This window comes from Stigmatopora argus, chromosome 21, assembly GCF_051989625.1.
Source record: "Stigmatopora argus isolate UIUO_Sarg chromosome 21, RoL_Sarg_1.0, whole genome shotgun sequence".
In the NCBI taxonomy this organism is placed as follows: Eukaryota; Metazoa; Chordata; class Actinopteri; order Syngnathiformes; family Syngnathidae; genus Stigmatopora; species Stigmatopora argus.
In genome coordinates, this window is record NC_135407.1 from 1628189 (window position 1) to 1648369 (window position 20181).

General features: G+C 45.2%; 2 protein-coding genes across 5 annotated transcripts; both read right to left on the bottom strand.

The window, feature by feature from the left end:
• Positions 1 to 66: 66 nt before the first annotated feature.
• Positions 67 to 9982, bottom strand: LOC144067554 (F-actin-uncapping protein LRRC16A-like). 4 transcript variants are annotated; one of them, XM_077591393.1, is made up of 36 exons: positions 9838 to 9982; positions 9357 to 9454; positions 8124 to 8174; positions 7970 to 8029; positions 7791 to 7903; positions 7621 to 7718; positions 7489 to 7559; positions 7351 to 7424; positions 7202 to 7277; positions 7047 to 7135; positions 6887 to 6981; positions 6717 to 6803; positions 6552 to 6655; positions 5809 to 5886; positions 5654 to 5730; positions 5484 to 5588; positions 5342 to 5411; positions 5181 to 5262; positions 4978 to 5077; positions 4861 to 4915; positions 4616 to 4788; positions 4486 to 4554; positions 4272 to 4365; positions 4118 to 4216; positions 3452 to 3580; positions 3281 to 3391; positions 3027 to 3202; positions 2852 to 2939; positions 2469 to 2597; positions 2338 to 2404; positions 2070 to 2263; positions 1882 to 1982; positions 1398 to 1815; positions 1106 to 1316; positions 922 to 1035; positions 67 to 562 (listed from the first exon to the last, which is right to left on the bottom strand). In XM_077591393.1, the coding sequence occupies exons 1-36, from the start codon at positions 9869 to 9871 to the stop codon at positions 435 to 437; spliced, it is 3918 nt and encodes a 1305-aa protein (XP_077447519.1). In that variant the 5' UTR covers positions 9872 to 9982; the 3' UTR covers positions 67 to 434. The 4 variants fall into 4 exon arrangements, 2 of the variants coding, with proteins under 2 accessions (XP_077447519.1, XP_077447520.1); XR_013297975.1 differs by lacking the exon at positions 922 to 1035 and having other exon boundaries at positions 1893 to 1982; XM_077591394.1 differs by lacking the exon at positions 922 to 1035.
• Positions 9983 to 11068: 1086 nt separating this feature from the next.
• Positions 11069 to 20174, bottom strand: vps52 (VPS52 subunit of GARP complex). Its single transcript, XM_077591395.1, has 19 exons — positions 20095 to 20174; positions 19176 to 19257; positions 19020 to 19072; positions 18861 to 18936; positions 18702 to 18769; positions 18472 to 18647; positions 18222 to 18372; positions 17327 to 17427; positions 17134 to 17266; positions 16255 to 16312; positions 15154 to 15287; positions 14381 to 14536; positions 13367 to 13485; positions 13177 to 13300; positions 12717 to 12920; positions 12567 to 12632; positions 11623 to 11734; positions 11439 to 11557; positions 11069 to 11369 (listed from the first exon to the last, which is right to left on the bottom strand). Exons 1-19 carry the CDS (start codon positions 20167 to 20169, stop codon positions 11223 to 11225), a joined length of 2154 nt encoding a protein of 717 aa, XP_077447521.1. The 5' UTR covers positions 20170 to 20174; the 3' UTR covers positions 11069 to 11222.
• Between the last annotated feature and the right edge of the window lie 7 nt (positions 20175 to 20181).

Consider the following 20181-nt stretch of genomic DNA (forward strand, 5'->3'; position numbering starts at 1 on the left):
AGATATAATATTTACTTTTTTTTTTAAATAAATTGATTAAAAGAACTGGATTAAAAGCCCTGAATATTCCGTTTTTATAGATATAAAACAATGTTTATTTTAGCTTTTTTCATATTTTTAGATTTTACAAAATGATTTTTGAACTAAAAACAGAAAAAAATTATTAAAAAATGACAATTATTGATTTAAAAGGGGGAAAATCAGGAAATTTAATATACATCTATACTCTTCCTTTTAATTTGATGCTAAAACAGAAAGTCGGCACTCATGATTTACTTTCCCGGGCCGCACAAAATGATGCGGCGGGCTAGATTTGGGCCCCGGGCCGCCACTTTGACACGTTTTAAAATGATTGGTTGATACAGAATGCAAATGTTTGAAATTCAGAAACACTCATGAGACGATGTCTTAGCGTCTTAGACATGCGGTCGCCGCTACACCACAGAGGGCGTCGGCCCACGCGCCGGCAAGGACTTGGTTCGCCGCCGCTTGTGCGCACTCGGGTGCGATGACGACGTCTTGAAGGACACGCACCGCCGTGGCGATGAGACGTCGGCACCACCTGTTAATTGGAACAACATACTTCATGAGAAGACAAAGAAACATTTTTGGGCATTATGCTATGTAGCATTATGCTATGTAGCATTATGCTATGTAGCATTATGCTATGTAGCATTATGCTATGTAGCATTATGCTATGTAGCATTATGCTATGTAGCATTATGCTGGGTAGCATTATGCTGTGTAGCATTACTCTTGTAGCATCATGCTATTTAGCATTACTCATGTAGCATTATGCTATTTAGCAATACTCTTGTAGCATTATGCTATTTAGCATTACTCTTGTAGCATTATACAAGCAGTTTCATCGTAGTGCTAGCATTGTATATTTTGTGGAATGTCTATTCATGCCTGACTGACCAGTCGGATTTGGTATTTGGTGTCCATCTCTTTGATTTAGTTTGTCTCCGGACGGCCTCCTCTTCTGGCGAGGAGCAGGAATTGGAACCTTGACAGCTTCTGACGTGGACTCCTCTGAGAGGAAGGGACGCTCGTTATACCCGCATTTCTGTTTTGTGATTATCCGTTTTTCATTTTCGCCTACCCGTCGCTATGGTGGGATGTTGAAGACCTGGTGTGCCTGGCTGACTGAGGGGACTCGGGGCTGTCACGGGGGGGCTCTGAGATTCGGGGAGCTCAGCAGGGGGCGACGGCGCGGGTGCTTTGGACCTCGGGACGGCCTTTGGAGAAGATTGCTCTTCGGCTGTTTCCGCCAAGGAATTGCTTGCCTCGCCATTTTCTTTTCGTGATTCTGACTGGATGCGGGGGACAAAACAAAGGACACGGTGGGCTTTGGGGTCATTTTTCCAGATAAATTAATGCTTCGCTTTCCTCACCTTGTGAGCGGCCATTTTCTCCTGCCGCGCCTTCATCTCCGCCAGAATGTCTGCGCCCATGACGGGAACGCCAACGTGCCGTGGAACGTGAGGGCCGTCCTTGCCATCGGGAGGCATCGGCGAGTTGGCCTCGGGGCGAATGTCCCGCGGGGACTCTCGCCTTGGCGGGGAAGGGGATGCGGGCGGCGGATCTTCGGGGATGTCTCCAAAGGAGGGCGTTGGCGGCGAGGGGGTGGGCGACACGGGTGATAGGGCGGGGGACGCCGACCGAGGCGACCCGACAGATACGGCGCCGTGGGTTTTGTCCGAACGAGACGTTCGTCCTTTGATGAGGTTGAAGAAGCCACTCCTCCTGGATTCCCGTTTTTTGTCGAGAGACTCCGTCGTGTTTGACGGCGCGGTTTGTTCGGCGAGTCGTCTGCGGGAACAACAAGGCGTGGGATTTGTTGGGGTGTCTTGTGCTCAAAGCTGACAAGGCGCTCACTTTAAGCTGACTTTCAGGACGTTCTTGGAGAAGAAGTCCTCCACGCCCTCGTCCAGTTTTGCCATCGTACTCGGATTCGCGGCCTCCTGCGCTGCTTCATGCTGAAAGAAAAACGGTAACGTCAATACCAAAGACACTATGGACGTACATGACTGTCATTGGCTTGAATCATTCTACTGGTGACTTACAGAAATCCTGCTGGGTTTGCTCCGCCTCCTGGCTTTAGGCCGCACTTTAGTCGGATGCTTCAGGGCGGGCGGCAAGACCAGAGACGGGAAAGGCGGCAGGGGGTCCGGCAGGGGGTCCGGTAGGCGCGCGGGTGACGGGTCCTCCACGTGCACCGGCACCTCCTGGAGGGCCTTGTCCAGGTCAAACTCCGTTTCTTGAGACGAACCAACGGTACACATTATTCCACGGGACGGACGAATCAAAAAATGCCAAATTCACGCGACTCACCAAACGCTACCGAGACGGGTCGCAGCATTCGCACCAGAATGCTCTTTCTTTTGGACTTGGCTATCAACTGGAACCAAAAGCATCAATAGAAGTTCATTTTTTCTGACACCACAAGGAGGAGCACTTCCTACCGCGCTCTCGTCCGTTTGGCCGTCCCCTTTGGAACCCTCCGGTTGAAGGACCCTCTCGTCCAGCACCTGCGCCTCCTCCTGAGACTCCGGATGTAGCACCGGTTGGCCCCGCCCACTCACATGGTCGGCCTGTAGATGGACGGAGCAGACACAGTCATGGCAAATCGTACTTTTGCTAACACGCTAACCAATAATCACACAGAAACACACCCACTTTAAACCCGTTAGTACCTGTCTCACCAACAATAAAAGACTAAAATACAAGTGCATGAGAAGTTTGTATGGACATAAAAAGCCTGTGTCCAAGAAAATAAGTTAAGAAGAACAAGATTGTGTGCTGAAAGTTGACAGAAACACGGAAGATGGGAAGGACACCGACGGACCAGCGTGTGGCGCCACGTTGACAACGAGTCCAGGATCTGATCGGTGACCCGGTCGGAGATCACAGACGCCGCGCCGAGTTTAACCTCACTGGAGACGAAAAGAAGAGGACGCAAATTAGGAAGCAGACTCACGCGGAAACGCAACCCATTCTGTCCCAAAACCGTCCATGCTGACCTAATCTTGTTGAGAATGTCCACACCCGTCTGTTCCAGGAGCGTCTTGGTGATGAAGCTGCGAGGGACGCTCATCCTCGCGGCCCCCGCCGTCAGCAGTTGGGACCGGAGACCGCTCGACTTCATGGCGTGCGGGCACAAACTCGAGGCCGCTTCCAACATGGATGCTAATGTCGTCTACGTGGGACAAAATGGACATCGCAGGTGAAGCAACCGGACCTGGAAGTGACAGTCTTAACGCGTGGCGTCCTCCACCTCCAGCTGCTCATCCATCACGGCCGCCACCTCCGCCGCTACGGACTCCAGCTTGTCCTGAATGGCGCCACGTAGGCCGCCGCCCCCTATGTGGTAGAGGCTGGGAAGTAGCTGGAGAAACGACAAATGTCAACATTCTGCGTAGGTCGCCTTCGCCTTAAGTCCACCTACGGTCTTGGAGTTCTTCGCATCGGTCATTAGGTCTTCCGCCATCTTGACGTCCTCCTGGACCTCGTGGTTTTGACAGAACATGAGGGAGTTGAGATGATCTTGAACCTTCACGCACATGGTGTCCATCATCTGCACAGAAGGAAAAGAGGGTCAGTGAGATACCGATCTAAGACTGGGTTCAGACTTCAGGAATATCAGATTTCAATCAGGTCCCTCCTCAAATCCGGTTTTTAGGCCTGAGTATTCACACTATTTTTAGCAACTGCTGCTCATGAGATGATAGGACAGTTTAGGAGGATCTAGGCAAGGGACCTGATCTTTAAAACCTCCAGACTACTGAGGGACTATGTGGTAACCTCAGTCTCAGTCTGCAGAAGGTCCCCACCTTGTGGACTTCCTGCGTGTGGCTCCAGGTTTTTTTTTACTTAGGTCTACAATGTACTAATCTAACCTAACCTAACCTAAGTGTCCAAATCGGATCTGGGACGGTCCATCTGACAGGTTGCCATGGCAATAAAGGCGTCACCCAGTGTAGAGGAACCCAACGGACAGTCCGAATCCAACTGAGCGGTTCACATATGAAGCGCCCTCTCGTACGGAATTTTTGGAGTCCAATCAGATCTGAACCCAGCCTTAGTAAGGGTACTGCCGTTGTCGCCTGCCTGCCTGCTGCGTGGTGCTGGTGACGATGCCCTGCTGCAACCTGTACGCCTGCTCCTGGAGGTACTTCCGGGTCTCGTGGTTCCTCAGCAGGAAGCGCTCCATCTGAGGCAAAAATGGGTTAGCTTCTTAACCTGTCAGGATCGAGTCCAAAACTCACCTTAAGCAGGGCGTCCTCCGTCTTTTCTGGGTTGGTCTTGAGTGCCTGGGCGGCGTCCACAATGGGGATGGGCATGAAACGGATGGTGAAGTTCCTGACAAGGGGCATCATGGGATGTCAACCAATGTGTTTTGAGTAGCTAGTGAGTAGCCTGCATTGCTTTTGACCTTCAATAATCAATGATGACAATCACAGTGATGGACGAATAACGTACTTTTCCAGGGCCGACGCCACTTCCTGAAGACCCCGAGGGCTGACGTTGTTCCTGTCCCAGATCAGGGTCCTGGAAATGGAGATCAGAAACAGATAAGAAGACCGATGGTTGACCCAAAATATGGGCTTGCCTTAGCTTGGTGTTGATCTGCAAGGCCTTGGCCAGCATTTTGGCAGCCATGTCGCCCATGGCGTTCCCGCTGATGTCAAGCTTGGTGAGCAAGGTGTTGCCCCCCAAGGCGTTGAGGACGATGGCCAGGTCGCCCTTCAGCTTGGAGTTGGCTAGCGATAGCGATGTCAGCGGCTAGGTGGCGCAAACCGACGTCAGGGGGGATGACCAGCGGATCCGGTTTAAAAGCGCACGCCGATTCCTCACCGATTCCTCCTCCTGGATCATACGGACCAGGTCATCCAGAACGGAGGCCACATTCCTGGTGGGAAAAGCAAGCGGGTTCGAACCGAAGTCTTCAAGAGGTTTGGCTGAGCAACTCACTTGGACTTGATGTTCTGGAAATTTTTGCCCAACGAGAGGTGACGTATTGAGCGGTTCTTAGACAGCCAGACCAGCAAGGTGCTCAAGTCCCCATCTAGACCTGAAAGAGAACACCAAGTGCCCATAAAAGGTTTTATGGCAACCTTAGAAGGACTCACTGTTGTGATTGCAAGCAATAATGGAAATGGATCAAGTGTCAGCACCATTGTCTGAGATGTCTAGACTGGAGATGTTGGGGATCTCCGCAATGCAGCCCTCCAGGATCTGAGACCCCGCCGAGCGTAGCTGAAAGTCAAGCGGCAACAATTTCACGGGATTTCAATCCTAAATCCTGTTTCCTACTTTTGGACATTCTTTTGTCTACCTCACAGCTGCTTAAGTCCAGAGACACGTCGTTCAGGTTGGGGTTGCAGCCCAGACCTAGCAGCAGGGCCCTGCGACGATCACGAAAACTCGTGAAAACCAACGGTCACGCCGGGTTTACGACAAGGGGAAAGGACTCTTACTTGAGAGCCTCGGCAGGAAGTCGGCATCCTGACATGTTGACCGAGTTCACTGCCTGCGATAGGCTGAAGAACTGCTTAAAGGACACAGGAACCTCCCTGGACTTTCTGAGGATCATGTCACGTTTCAGGTAGGTTAAACATATCTTAGTCATGTGCTTGTCAAATTTCACCTGTGAGAGAAGAGCGTCTTTGACATGTTGAGAACGCGGAGACGCTTCAAACATCCTTTCAGCAGAGACGCTGTTATCTGACCCAAAACACACACACACACCATTATTTAGTCGTGTGTGTGCACGTACACAGGTGTGTACATCGTGCGCCTCACCTGTTCCACTGAGCAATCAGTACCGGATAAATCCAGAACTTCTAAGCAGTTCTCATTACTCAGGAAGCTGTGGAGGTTCTGACCACAGAGAGACAATCATGTTAGCAGCAGGACGCTAAGCTCACGAGTATAAGACAATGTTTCTTGCATTGAAATAAGACTTAACAAATTCGTGGTCTAGTCATTATACCATTCACAACTCTAGATGGCGCCAGATATCTTTAAAGCGAATGCTGAGAACTTTGATGTTTAATGCAGTTAATGCAATTTTGTTCTTGTCACAGTAGATTGGTTCATTTAATTTTCAAAAATTGCTTATTTAAATGTTCAGATATTAAGATGTAATGGACAGTGTTTGCATGATTTTTCTCTCGAACGTATTGTTAGAATAATTTGTTTCAGATTATTTTGTGTATAAAAATTGAATTCGGTGTTCAAAAAGTCATTTTTGTAACATGAGTCTGGAAAAAGAAGGGGTTGTCTTATAATCGAGGTCATCTTATATTCGGGGTCGTCTTATAATTGAGGTCCTCTTATATTCGCGGTCGTCTTATATTCGAGGTCGTCTTATATTCGAGGTCGTCTTATATTCGAGGTCGTCTTATATTCGGGGTCGTATTATAGTCGGGCTAATACGGTAGTTTACGTGTTGACGGCTTGACACAAAGGTGCTGTAGCATATTGCTAACACGTTGCGCGTGAGTTGAAAGCTCGTTAGTAAGACGGAAGGTGACGCCCACTACCTGCAAGTCATCTCCTCTGAGTGAGTTTCCTGACAAGTGAAGGTGTGTGAGGGTGGTGGCCATTGTGGGATTCGCGCAGAGTGCCAGAAACAGGATGTTGACGCCTGAAACACACGCATGAGCGAAGCTACTCCTGGAAGAAAACCTCCCAAGGACAGGCCTCACCTTTGGGGGACATAGAAGTCCTGCTGAGGTTGAGCTGCTTCAGGCCCATCGGGAGTTTTCCCAACTGGGCGCTTAGAATACACACGCCTAAAACATAGATAGGCTTACTTTTAATTTCGGCACGGTCCTGACTTCTGGTGTCTATCATGGTATAAATTTGGGTGTTGGACCTTTGTCCTCCAGAGAGTTGTTGCTCAAATTGAGGTTGTGCAGCGAGGAGGCGGGGTTATGACATAGTGCCAGGGACAGCTTGTGAGCAAAATCGCTGGAAAAGGTGGACAGAAGATGAGATGATGAAGGGCAAGAAAAATAAGACGCATGCTAGCTGACCTTCTGAGACCAGCGTTGTCTAGGACAAGCTCCTCCAGACAACTGGACCGGGACATCACGCGGAGGATCTGCTCGCAGACATCTGGGGACTACGGGAATACTGAGCTTGTGGTTGGGTTGACCCCACCCATCTTTCTGACGGATGCCAACCTTACCAGTTTGCAGTCTTTAGCCACCAGCTTGGTGAACCACTTGTTGTACTCTAGAGTAGCAACGATAGCAACCAGATCTCTGCATGGGAAGACGAACACGTGAGAACGTTTGCTTTTGCTAGTGTTCTCGTTCAGAGTGGACGGGTAACCACCTGCTGTCTAGGTGGCTGAAGTCGTGGAGGTTGAGTTCTGTGGTGCCCTGGCTCAGGTAGATGGTGTCCACGTCCTGGACAACAAGTACAGTATCCATTAAAAAAATCTACTTCAAACTTTTAGCATGTGGCACCCACCCACTGGACTTCGTCTCTGTAGGCCAAGTTGAGGTCATCGCAGACGGCCCGGTACTGATCCGAGAATCCGCCTGGAAGACACGGAGTCTTAACAACTTCACTCGAATTCCACCGCTAATAAATTAGCCGTACCGCAAGGCCCTGGGTCCAGATGGCGCTGCTTCTCCCAGACCGATCGGAGGGCATCCAAACGTTCCGGAGGCGACACGTCAAAGTTCTTCAGCAGATTCCTGCGGAGAAGACAGAAGACTTTCGGAAAATGGATGGACTGAGTATCTCCCAACTTTCAGCTGGCGACGTACGCATCTGGGCGGATCTTGGCTAAGCACGAAGCGACTTGTGTGAGGAAGCGGTCGGTGTCCGTCGGAGAGGAAAACCATAGCGAACACGGTCCTCGCTGGAACTCCAACGCCACCTGCACCCACAGGGATGGGTAGACGTCCATGTAGACACATGCAAAGACTTAATGGTCATGTCTCACCTGAGTGGGCTTCTTGCTACGGAGACCGTGGACATCCAGGTAGCTGAAGGACTGCTCCACCTGCGAGAACACATTTAAACGAGCCTCAGTCGCTTTGGGGACATTCATTAATGGACTGGTCCACCAAAAACATTGAACGCAAAGACAGTTTGACCTTGAAGGGGGCGCGTGATGACAGCAGGAAAGCTCGGTGTGATGACGAGACCTAAACACCCACAGCGACAATTGTTAACCGTTCATTCAAATAATGTTTGAACTCAAAATAAATGAAAAGACCTCAAATCGAAAAGATTGACATCAAAAACTAACCTGTATATTGGTCTAACAATTGATTGGTTCATTTAATTTTCAAAAACCAGAAGCTATTCATTTTTAATATGATTGCAATTTAGTTCAGATATTAAGATATGATGGACAGTTTTTGCATGCTTTTTCTCTCGAATGTATTGTTAGAATCATTTGTTTCAGATTATTTTGTGTATAAAAATTGAATTTGGTGTTCAAAATGTATTTTTTCAAACGTGAGTCTTGAAAAAGAGGGGGTTGTCTTATAATTGACGTCATCTTATATACGGGGTCGTCTTATAATTGAGGTCGTCTTATATTCGCGGTCGTCTTATATTCGAGGTCGTCTTATATTCGGGGTCGTCTTATATTCGGGGTCGTCTTATATTCGGGGTCGTCTTATATTCACGGTCGTCTTATATTCGAGGTCGTCTAATATTCGGGGTCGTCTTATATTCGAGGTCGTCTTATATTTGAGGTCGTCTTATATTCGAGGTCGTCTTATATTTGAGGTCGTCTTATATTCGAGGTCGTCTTATATTCGAGGTCGTCTTATATTCGGGGTCGTCTGAAGTTCTTCTGAGTCAATTAACTTTGATCAACCATTTAATAATTTATAAATATGAACGAAAATGTAAATCATGATTAATATATTACAAATAATTACAGTTATATGGGATTTCAAATGACCTAAAATAGTCACTATTAATTGTGTTCCATGGTTAACAGGATTTGGGCCCATCATGTTTTTGGTCCTGTCTGTGCTTTTTTTGGGCCCCGCCTACCCACATTAGGTAAAATGTAAGCTTGTAAAATTGACGGGCGCGTTCAAACACGCCACGGCAAAATTTGCGGGTGCCACTGTGGTATGTGTGTGTCAGATAAGTCAGGTCTACACTGGCCCTCCAGATTTCACAAGATTCTCACGTTCCATCAACATCGATTGCCCCGCCCCCTTTCCCCAATTACTGGTGAATTATTTCAATTCACACAAAAAATGATTGGTCGCCACATGATTGTCCGCCTATCATCCTCAATGGCATGATAAATGAACGTGACACGCTTCAGACAGGAATTCAATTCAAGGTCAAAGGTCACCCACCAAGATTTTGTTGTCCAACTTTTCACCTTTGACCTCCTGCTGCACCTGACACCTCAGGGTTAACTTGAGGCTCCGCCCCGCCGCCTCCTGCACGCTTTCTGAATGAGGCATGACAAATGCATCAATACAGATATGGCAAAAATGGCCAAATGATGAATACAAAAAAACGGCCATCTTGTTACACAACTTAACAGTCTATAGTGCAATGAATTCTCAAAACTCCGAAATGGAAAATGTTTGGGGGACTCTGCCTTCTGTTTTTGACATGTTCCCATTTGAGGAATGTGGCCTAACACACCCACTTGCCCCACAGACAGGAAGTTACAGGTAGCCCCCCTCCATTTAAACACACACACACTACCCTCCTCCAGCCTAAAAAGAAAATGCATCCATTAATCTTCTGTCACAATCTATTTTGTGTTTGACTTAGTCGTTTTGGAAAAAGTCCATCACCCGTGTCCCAGAGCGCAGCAGTTCTTACCCAACAATTCCTTGGGGAATTCCAAAGAGTCCATTTCCTGGTTTATTTTTCCCAGAAACTTTTCCAGATCACCGTCTCCTTCTCGCTCTTCTTTTCCTTCACCCACTCCCGGTAATCATTCCCATGGCGGGCCGATAACACCCGCCCATGTAAGCGTGGGTGGGTGGGAAGGCCAACGCGGGAACCAAAACAATCCCCAAGATGACGCCCCCCCGACACATGCGCACCATCTGGTGGTCAGAAATGTGTTGTCAGGTTATCTTCCATTCCAAAGGGCGCATCTAAGGGGTGGCCATGGTCACTTTTGGGCCACCCCAGTCGACAGGAAAATTGACAAAAATCGACCAAAACAATTTGATTCCCATTTTTGCATCTCAATTTGAAAGTTTGGAATTTCAGCGCTTGTATCATCATTTGGAGTTTAATCACTTTTGAATTTGTTTTCTTTATTTATATATCAAAATGCACTTCACAGGCCGTTAACTTAGGTTGCACCGTTAGTTATTCTAATTAAATTTCTATTTAATTACAAATAAAATGCTTGTGTTCTTCAGTAACTTGTGATTTTGAGTTTTCGCAACTTGAGCATTTATGTTGTGATACTTTAAATCACAGGTGTCAAAGTGGCGGCCCGGGGGCCAAATCTGGCCCACCGCATCATTTTGTGCGGCCCGAGAAAGTAAATCATGAGGGCCGACTTTCTGTTTTAGGATCAAATTAAAATGAAGAGTATAGATGTGTATTAAATTTCCTGATTTTTCCCCCTTTTAAATCTATAATTGTAATTTTTTAAATCATTTTTTTCTGTTTTTAGTTCAAAAAATATTTTGTAAAATCTAAAAGTATATATAAAAAAAGCTAAAATAAACATTGTTTTAGATCTATAAAAAACGGAATATTCAGGGCTTTTAATCCATTTATAAAAAAAACCTAAATATTATATCTAAAATGGTCCAACCCACGTGAAATCAAGTTGACGTTAAAGCGGCCCGCGAACCTTGTTTTAAACCTTTAAAAATGAAATAAATAGTAACGTAAGAGTCTGACATAAATATATACTATATAGTAGTTTTTTCCTAACTGATCATTATTCATTTTGCTGGAAACCTGAAAAAATTACCATGAAAAAATTGCCATTCAATTTCTCAAATGTCGGCAATTGCGCGGGTATGTGGCTGTTTCAAGATGGATGGTTAAACTGATCGCCAAACGCGTGAAAGAAATGACGCCGTGACATTTGTCCTACTTTATTCCGACTTTCAGATAATTATTTACAAACAAAGTGCTGACAGACACACGATTACGAAAAAAAACTTAGTTTCCTTCAGTAGGTCTCATCTTCTTTACACACAATTGCCATAACAAATGTGTAGTTTTTCCCAAACTCAAAAGTTGGGCTTGTGCTTCTTCACTTCCACCATAAGGTGGTGCAAGTTGATGAGTTCAGATCGCACCGGCAGGCTACGAAAGGCCGGCTGACTGAGGACCTTGTGGAAGCCGTGGTAGTACTGGATCAGCTGGGTTAGGGCGCCCTAGTCAACGATTCAAGAGCGGTAAAAACTTATCCCCAATCGGCGTGCGTCCGATTCCCCCGTCCCTACCTGGATGATGCCGGTCCCGTTCTTGAAATTGGTGAAGGACCTCATGACGTCCTGGCTCATGGCCTCCACCGACTGCTTCCAGGAACTGGAGAAACCTCGTACCAGCTGGCAGATTCGAGCTGAAAGTGCATACGATACAGCAAGTGAGCCGACGTCGACTCCTGTGTCACTTGCCGCCACTCACCTTCGTCGTTCTTCAGGCAATCCAGCTGGCCTTTCTCCGTCAGCGCCTCGGCCTCCTTCACGAAGGCGATCATCCCCCCGAAGGGCGGCGACAGAAGCTCCTCGATGAACTCCTGACACCGGGGATGACGTGTGGCATAGTAAGCCTTTTTTTAATCAAATGATCAATTCAGAAGCTTGATACCGATACCGATTATTTGATTCACGTGTGTTGGTGGAGGGAGATAGTATGGAAAACAGAGCGGCGCAGAGTTGGCCACCGCTGCTGTTTGTGTATTTTAGGGCATTAAACCTCAGTATTATTTAGTCGTTTGTTGTTTGTTCAACCTGTGGTACCTCTACTTACAAAATTAACTCTACTTACAAAATGAATAACTTGTATTTTTCCTATACCAGCATTTCACATTGAATTAGCATAATTCGTCCCACGACCTTCAATACAATTCACTATAAACCCTTTAAAAATGATAAAAGTATACCAATTTTGTATGAAATATGAAATCGCAGAGTGGTTAGCACGTCGGCCTCACAGCATTGGGGTCCTGGGTTCGAATCCAGGTCGCTCCACCTGTGTGGAGTTTGCATGTTCTCCCCGGGTCTGCATGGGTTTTCTCCAGGTACTCCGGTTTCCTCCCACATTCCAAAAAACATGCACACTAGGGCTGATTGGACACTCTAAAATTGCCATGGTTGTCCGTCTCCTCGTGCCCTGCGATTGGCTGGCCACCAATTCAGGGTTTCAGCTGGGATAGGCTCCAGCACCCCTGCGACCCAAGTGAGGATAAAGCGGTAAATAAAATGAATGAATATGAAATTGCTGAAGGGGTTGGTCTACATCAAATCATTGACATATCAAAGCGTTTTGTAACCTGAAGAATTTGTAAGTTGAAGAATTTGTAAGTTGAAGCATTTGTAAGTAGAGGTACCACTGCATATAACACTCGCCTGCGTCCTGGCCAGAAGGAGCTGCTGGAAGCCTTCCACCTCCTTGCTGTCATCCGCCGCCCTCTCCTGGGAATGACAAGTTTTAGTTGAACATATTCTGGATCTTTGCGTGGAGAACTTGACACGGGGGGGGGGGGGGGGACCGGTCACCATGAGCACGCTGAGCATCATGTCGTAGTTGTTGATAAGGAAGATGAGCTGCTCTCTCCTGGAGGGAAACTCGGCCGCCATCTTCAGCACAAAGTTCTCCACCTCCACCTGAAGCTGTGCCAGTAGCGCGTCGGTCCTCTCGTTGGGGAAGGTCTGGTTGATGCTGACCACGGCTGACGAGAACTCGGCGTAACGCCGAGTGATCTGAAAGGCCGACGGGGTTACGGCGAGCGGTTGGCGGGTGGTTTAATCATACCTGTCAACCTCTGCCGATAACTGCCCTTATAAATGATTATGATTCCCCTTACAAACCCCCCCAAAAAACCTTACAAACACCGTACGACGAGTCGTACGGTGTTTGTAAGGTTTTTGGGGGGTTTGTAAGGGGAATCATAATCATTTATAAGGGCAGTTATCGGCAGAGGTTGACAGGTATGTTTAATTCTGAGGATCGGCTCACGTAGTGTGGCCGGGTGTCCAGCACTCCTAGCTTCTGCGGGTCAGTGTTCCTGATGCTGTGGATGTTCATCTCCAGGATGAGCTCGAACCGCGGCCACAGGAGTTCCAGCACCGCCTCCCAGTACCTGACGCACAAATGGTTGGAGTTTTTTTTTTCTGGGGGTGGGGGGGGTATATGTTAGGCCACTCACTTGTCCAGGGCTGGAATGTTCCTCTTGGCGGCAATAGCTCGGAAACGCAGGATGATGTGAATGCAGAGGAATACCGCGATGCCGTCATAGCAGTCCGCAACGTACGCCGACATGCTCTTCTACACACACCCAATTCACCGGCGGGTTATTGCTGTCTCGTGGGTGGCAAAATGCCAAAACATAAAATGTCAGTGCTAAAAAAAAAAAGAAGGCCTATAAGGAGGAAGAAACGCTTTCTAGTTGTAATTTACATTAGCAGTTAAAAGTTTAAAGAGTGACGACATTTGAAATATTTCAATTTTTTAACATATTTTGTCATATGATTGACGCAAGGTGCTCAATCCGTTTTTATTGCGAATATACAAAATTCATCCTTCCCAGTCAAAATAGGTTGGACGTCTGTGGGCCGTCAATAGCACTGAAAAATGAACAATGATGGCCAGTCCGACCATATTATACGAATTGGACGTCTATTAATGTCAAAGAGTTATACACTATGAAAACAAATATATTTTAGAGTTTTACTTGTAAACAACGTGTATTTCTGTTTGTCTTCATTTTAATTGAATTAATTTAGCGTTCATTCGCATTGAATAAATGTAATGGAACCAGTGTTTCTGTTTTTATTCATTTTAATATAGCTTTTATTAGCTATGCAAGCTAATATTTCATAATTTTCCAAAACTGAATATAGCCACCGGCCCTATAAATAGTTTCCACGTCTTGCACGTCGGCATTTGAATAATTTTGCACCGAGGTGACTTGAAAGGGTTAAAGGTAACAAGGACAGATGTCAATCATAGCTCTATAATTTTGAAAGCGGTTGACAGCGGTGGCCACTAAGCTAACAAATTGATTTAATGACAGACAGCTATGAACTGGAAAAACAATTTTGTCAACATTCCGCTCGAGAGTGGTTATTCCAGTCCAGATTAGAACCAAATTGTGGCCGGATTTGCCTAAAAAGCGACAGTGTGAAAATGGGGGACTAAAAGAAAAGGTCTCGCATCTTACCAGGAACATGCCGAGGGTTTTTCCCATGACGTTGTTGAACAGGTCCAGGGCCGAATTTCCCGCTACCATGAAGAAGTCGCATAGGAACAGGTATTCCCTACAGCAGTTATCCAACAGGGCGTAGTGTTGACTCCGGAACAACGTCTCGTAAGGGTACTGTCGGAAAGGAAGAATGAACTCACTAACAAACCCATTCTTGCCATTCTACTTCAAACTTTTGAATGGTTTTCTTCCTTTGTTTATTTCAGTCTATCTTACTGACTCAATGTGGCAGTTCGGTAAACGTTAAGTGACATCCCCACAGCGTTATGGTGTCCGTTCTTTAGTAGAATTCCCCGAAAGAAACCAGCAAAGTGGATGAACAAAAAACAATTAACGCTAATGTGCAAAGAATGCACAAGACAAAAAAAAATCAGGAGTGTCAAGCTCAGTTTCGATTGCGGCACTCCTTAGGATAATTACATCTAATGTGGGTTTGAATGGTTTCTTTTTGGCCAACGCTTAACTCACTATGTCCATTCGCTGGAAGTCCTTCCAATTGAAGTGAATAGAACATCTATTATTAGTAGGAGGAGGCAGTTAGATGAATTAGCATTACTTCTTTATGATTAATTTCAGGGAACCAATGTCACTTTGTGGAAATTTTGGATGATTTCACATTGTTTTTTGAGGGGATTTTCTGGCTGTCACCTTCTGTTGGTATTGGTGAATTTCTGAATTTCTGGGTCACTCCCATGTCAACTCATTGTCTTCCATTGACAAGTAAATCTCACCCTGCTGTCGCCTCTCTGTGCCGTGTGAGGAACCAAGATAGGACCCTCCAGCTCCGGGGGGCTGAGGATGGCGCCCCTCTGGCCCAGAGTGAAGATGGTGTTCCTGCTCTTCAGAGATGGTTTGGAAAAGAAACCTGACGCAAGAAAGAGTCATTACCAAGTGAACCTCATTTCCTCATTAAATGGGCGGAAATGTATTGTTTTCAAGTTTGGGTATGCAAAAAATCAATGGTGCTTTTTACATACCCAAATGTGAAAACAGGTCCACCTTGAACCGGAAACAATACATACTAAAAAATGATTAGTATTTTATTAAATATATAAAATCACAGATACAATTTGATCTTCTAGTACAGGGGTGTCAGACTCGGGGTGGTTCGCGGGCCGCTTTAACGTCAACTTGATTTCACGTGGGATGGACCATTTTAGATATAATATTTCGATTTTTTAAAAATAAATGGATTAAAAGAACTGGATTAAAAGCCCTGAATATTCAGTTGTTATAGATATAAAAGAATGTTTATATAATATAATATAATAACATATTTTTAGATTTATAAAATGATTTTTGAACTAAAAACACAGAAAAAAATGGATTAAAAAATGACAATTATTGATTTAAAAGGGGGAAAATCAAGAAATTTAATATACATCTATACTCTTCATTTTAATTTGATCCTAAAACAGAAAGTCGGCACTCATGATTTACTTTCCCGGGCCACACAAAATGATGCGGCGGGCCAGATTTGGCCCCCGGGCCGCCACTTTGACACGTGTTCTAGTATCAATCTGTCCAGATTTATAACAAAATACAAGGGAAATTTATACACCATATGTATGAGGCAGAAACTCTAAAAGTGCTGCAATGATTATTTGACTAAATCCAGTCTTTTCGAGTTTACAGGTGAACGGCTGGTGTGCGGATTGCTGCTAAATTGCTGTTTTGCAACCACACCCATACATTAAGGACGTGAAATGGCATATTTGTAATTGTGTTCTTTTATAATGTGCACACACCCTGTTTGAACCTCGAACCAATACTTGTGGCGGGCGTTGCCGTCCATTCAATTACAAAGATACGCACCCATGTACGCATCCTACCTTTCTTGGCAGTGTCCTCCACACCCATTAAATCATCTTTGTCAGCCACGTCTTCGTACTAAACACGGGACAAATTAAAACCTGGTATTTAATGGTGACAAAACTTGACACGTCTATCAAAAGCTAGCTCATCAAACAAAAAAAACAAGAGTTGTCCACACCGCATTTTTGTCACCTGATTCTCAGGATCTGCCCATAAAAAAGGAAAGATAACATTTTAATTTTATTATTATTATTCTCACTCTTACACAATGCTATGTTACCGTTAGCTAATAAAAAAAATTAGTTCATTCCTGTTAGACATTCAATCCATTTGAATTGAGCCGTGTTTTAATATTGCGCTTACGCCGTTTCGACCTAAATGTTGCCAAGGTTAAAATCCGCCAACCCAGAACAACTTCTGATTCATGTCAAATAAAAATAAGTAATATCACGACTTTAATCTCATAATTTTCAGATGTTTTTCTCCTAATATGACTTCTATCTCCTGTTGATACTTCACCAAAAGTCTCAGTCTGTGAAACCAAAAAACTTTCATTTCACGCAACGTAATTCTATAACTTGATTCTAAGTCCAGTAGTCTTTTTTTTTCTTTCTTTGTCTGGATTTTTGTCAACTGAGTGTTGAATAATAAAAAGTCAAAAAAACTATTTGAAGAACAAAACGTGACCGGCTTGTCCGCATGTAGTCACAAATTTAAAAAAAAAGTTTCCATACTAATTAAATGTTCACATTGGCTGAACTTTATGAAAACTCTTGGCAAGCTACCAAGATTAAGGTAGAAGAACACAAAAGATAATGAGCTACTTGTTGAGCGACAAAGGGTGTGTGGGGATCAGGTGCGGTATACACGAGTTAGCGCTAGCTTCGTCGCCTCACCTGCACTTTGAGAAGCCTGCCGCTGTAGGACTTGAAGTAGCTAAAGTACATTTTGCTCAAGGTGTCCACGTAGTTGTCTCGGACCTCCTTGGCCACCGTCCTCTCGTTGGCCAGCAGGAATTGGTAGAAGAACCTGAAAAAAAAAATGTCTCAAGTCTCACGGGCGCTTGCATTTGGCCACGCGCTAACGTACCTGTATTTGAGCAGAGTGTTTTGAGGTATTTGGTAGTTTGTCATGGGCTTCTTAAACGAATTGATCTTGAGGAGGATGAACTCGCCAATCTTAGACACGGCCTGGGACGGCACAAAAGAGAAAAGTACCGTATTTTCACGACTAAAAGGCGCACATAAAAGTCTTAAATTTTCTCTGAAATAGACAGGGCGCCTTATAATCCAGTGCGTTTTATATATGGACCAATACTAAAATTGTTATCACGATAAAATAAAATAAATCAGTCGGTAGGGTACACCATCCTCTACAGCTCTCACAACTACGGCAAGGAATCCCCCAACTCTACTATTTTCCCCGTAGAAAAAGTACTGCGCAGTGACTGCTGGGATATGTAGTTCTTTTGTCAATACACCCAATGGATTGTGGCCTGTATACATTGACATCAACACAGCTTTACGAAGCATGGAAAGCAGCGTTGGAAAAGTTACGCTAGCTGCTAGCTAGCTACTATTTGCGAATGGATTGTGGTGTGTATACATCGACATCAACACAGCTTTACGAAGCATGGAAAGTAGTGTTGGAAAGGACTCATTTGGACAATTGTTCAATTCAGACATAGAAAATGAGGACTTTGATGGATTTGTGGGTGATGATGACGTGAGTACATTGTAAAATGGCTAAATAAAGTACAACCGAACTCAGTTTTGCATCTGTTGCCTTTTTAAAAACGTGTTTTTAGCGGGGGTGTAGCGTGTATGTTTAAGCTGCTGTATGTTTTGCCATGCCTGGCTGCGTCTATACAAACGGTTCGTCCTTTGTGTGTGTCAAATACAGAAATAGCACTCGTTATTGACACTGCGGCAAAAAATACGATGCCCCGTATAGTCGTGAAAATACGGTATTTGCATTTTCCGACCTTGATCTTTAGGCGGTCTACGATATCCTGGATGTCGGAGCAGGCCAGCGTCTCTCGGAAACTGAGCTCCTTGGCCAGGTTGATCTTGTTGTTCAGCTCGTGCAGTTGCTCCACAAAGTCCTGCTCAGTCACCGCGCTATGCAGGATGGTGCTGCCCGACAGCAAAACATGTTGGGGAGAAAATGCCGAAATGAATTCCGTCAATGAGCTCAACTCAAGTGTATAAAGAGGCGGGGTCGGTGGCTCTCACGAGATCATGGCGCCGGGCACGAGCAGCTCATCTACCAGCTGGCTGAGGTGGCTGTGGACCGCTTGGCGGTTCTTCAAACGCACATTCATGCTGAGGGACTGCTGCTGCAGGGTGTGGATCTCGCTGCTGATGGACGACAGGTCGCTCTGGAAGCCGCTCAGCATCTCCTCCATCCGCTACGAGGCAGGGGATGTCAGAGCCCACCAAACGTGCATCAAAACGTCACTCACCTCCAAAATGGAGTCACAGGCGCTGATCTGTTGATGCAGCAGAGCGATGTTCTGGCTCTCCTTAATGTCTAGGGAATGTTCGCTCAGGAAAAATACACTTCTCCTTGCATCCAGACGATATTCCTTAGATCAAACACAAAGGTCGGATAGGGTGGATACAATCCTTGATGGACGCCTGCTCGATCCGCTCCAGCTCCGACTCCACCTGTTTGGAGTACTGGCGAAGGTCCACGCCCTGCAAAAAAATAAAAATAAACAACAGGTCACGTCGTCAACACGGCGAATGAACAATGGTGGGAAAACCAGCGACAAACTGACCGTCTGAAGTGCCTCCTTGACCAACTCATCCTCCAGATTGGCCTGGATGTGAACTGCGGCAGAAGACGTCACCGTTTTATGGTCGCCGCAGAACCCGACTTAGCCATTTGTGTAGCGTTCACAAGTTTGTGCTGATTTTTTTCCCGGTAGACTTACGGTCCACTTCGTCCAAGATCAACTCATCCGTCGTCAGATCCAGTTCTCCCAGGTGCAGCGGTGCAATTTCCCCGTCACTCATCTAGGGACAGAACAAGCAATATAGGGGAACTCCATAATTGCGTTACAGATCCATTTGATGTTTGAATGATACAGACGGCGAAATAGCATCCATTTTATTTAGATGGGAGCGATTGAAATTGATTAAAAAACAATTAAACAGCTGGATCATTAAAAAGGCTGTTGATTTGCCTCCTTATAATTAGTGTCGGAAGTGATAAAATGTCAAAGTTACAGTGTGATCATTGTAAAACAGTAATTATACGTGTAAGGTATTGCTGTCAATGTCACTAAATTACATTTATAAGCCTTTGGAACAGTAGGAAGATTGTTGATCGGTTTTCTTATTTTTGTTGATATCAGAAAGGTACATTTTAAAGCAACACCAATTCCTCAATTGTAGCCAAAAAAGTGAAATTACAAAATAGTTTATGCAATTATTGTTCACTAAAAAGGTCTGGTGACCTGATCTCGTTCATTCAAGCAATGGGACTTTTATTTTTTTGTATTATTATTTTAAAAAAATGTATTTGTTTATTTTTAGAGAAACTCAGATTTGTAAAAAAAATGGTCTTTGTTTACTTCCGGTATCCTTACGATGCTATATGTCTCTCTCTGTGTATTTTTATGTCCTCAATGTCCCTTTTTGCTCTACACAGCTCAATTTTGTGCAATTTAGTGAAACGAACAGTTTTAACACGATGAATGTGATCGTTTGTGCTTGTATATTTGCGAATGTGTGCACCTAATTGCCAATGAAAAGAAGCGAACGAGAAGATCGCCGCCCAAACTCCAATGAAAATTGGACAACACCACCAACAAACATTCTCAAACGCAGAGAAAGAAAATTAAAAGTCACCTCCTCGTGAAAATAGGCCATAGCTGCTTGTGTCGTCTTTTTCGCGGAGATGTCATCCGCAGTCGCCTCCGCCATCGTGCCTATGAT

Bases quoted from the DNA above. Each gene is read 5' to 3' on its own strand.
- LOC144067554 (XM_077591393.1), bottom strand. From the start codon at position 9,871: ATGGACTCTTTGGAATTCCCCAAGGAATTGTTGG. The intron at 7,904-7,969 runs GTGAGACATGAC...CTGTGGGTGCAG, and splicing joins GTAGCAAGAAGCCCACTCAG to GTGGCGTTGGAGTTCCAGCG. The intron at 2,264-2,337 runs GTGAGTCGCGTG...GTTCGTCTCAAG, and splicing joins ACCCGTCTCGGTAGCGTTTG to AAACGGAGTTTGACCTGGAC.
- vps52 (XM_077591395.1), bottom strand. From the start codon at position 20,169: ATGGCGGAGGCGACTGCGGATGACATCTCCGCGAAAAAGACGACACAA. The intron at 16,313-17,133 runs GTGAGGCGACGA...TCCCGTGTTTAG, and splicing joins GCAGGCTTCTCAAAGTGCAG to TACGAAGACGTGGCTGACAA. The intron at 11,558-11,622 runs GTGAGTGGCGGC...ATGCACTTTCAG, and splicing joins TTGCCTGAAGAACGACGAAG to CTCGAATCTGCCAGCTGGTA.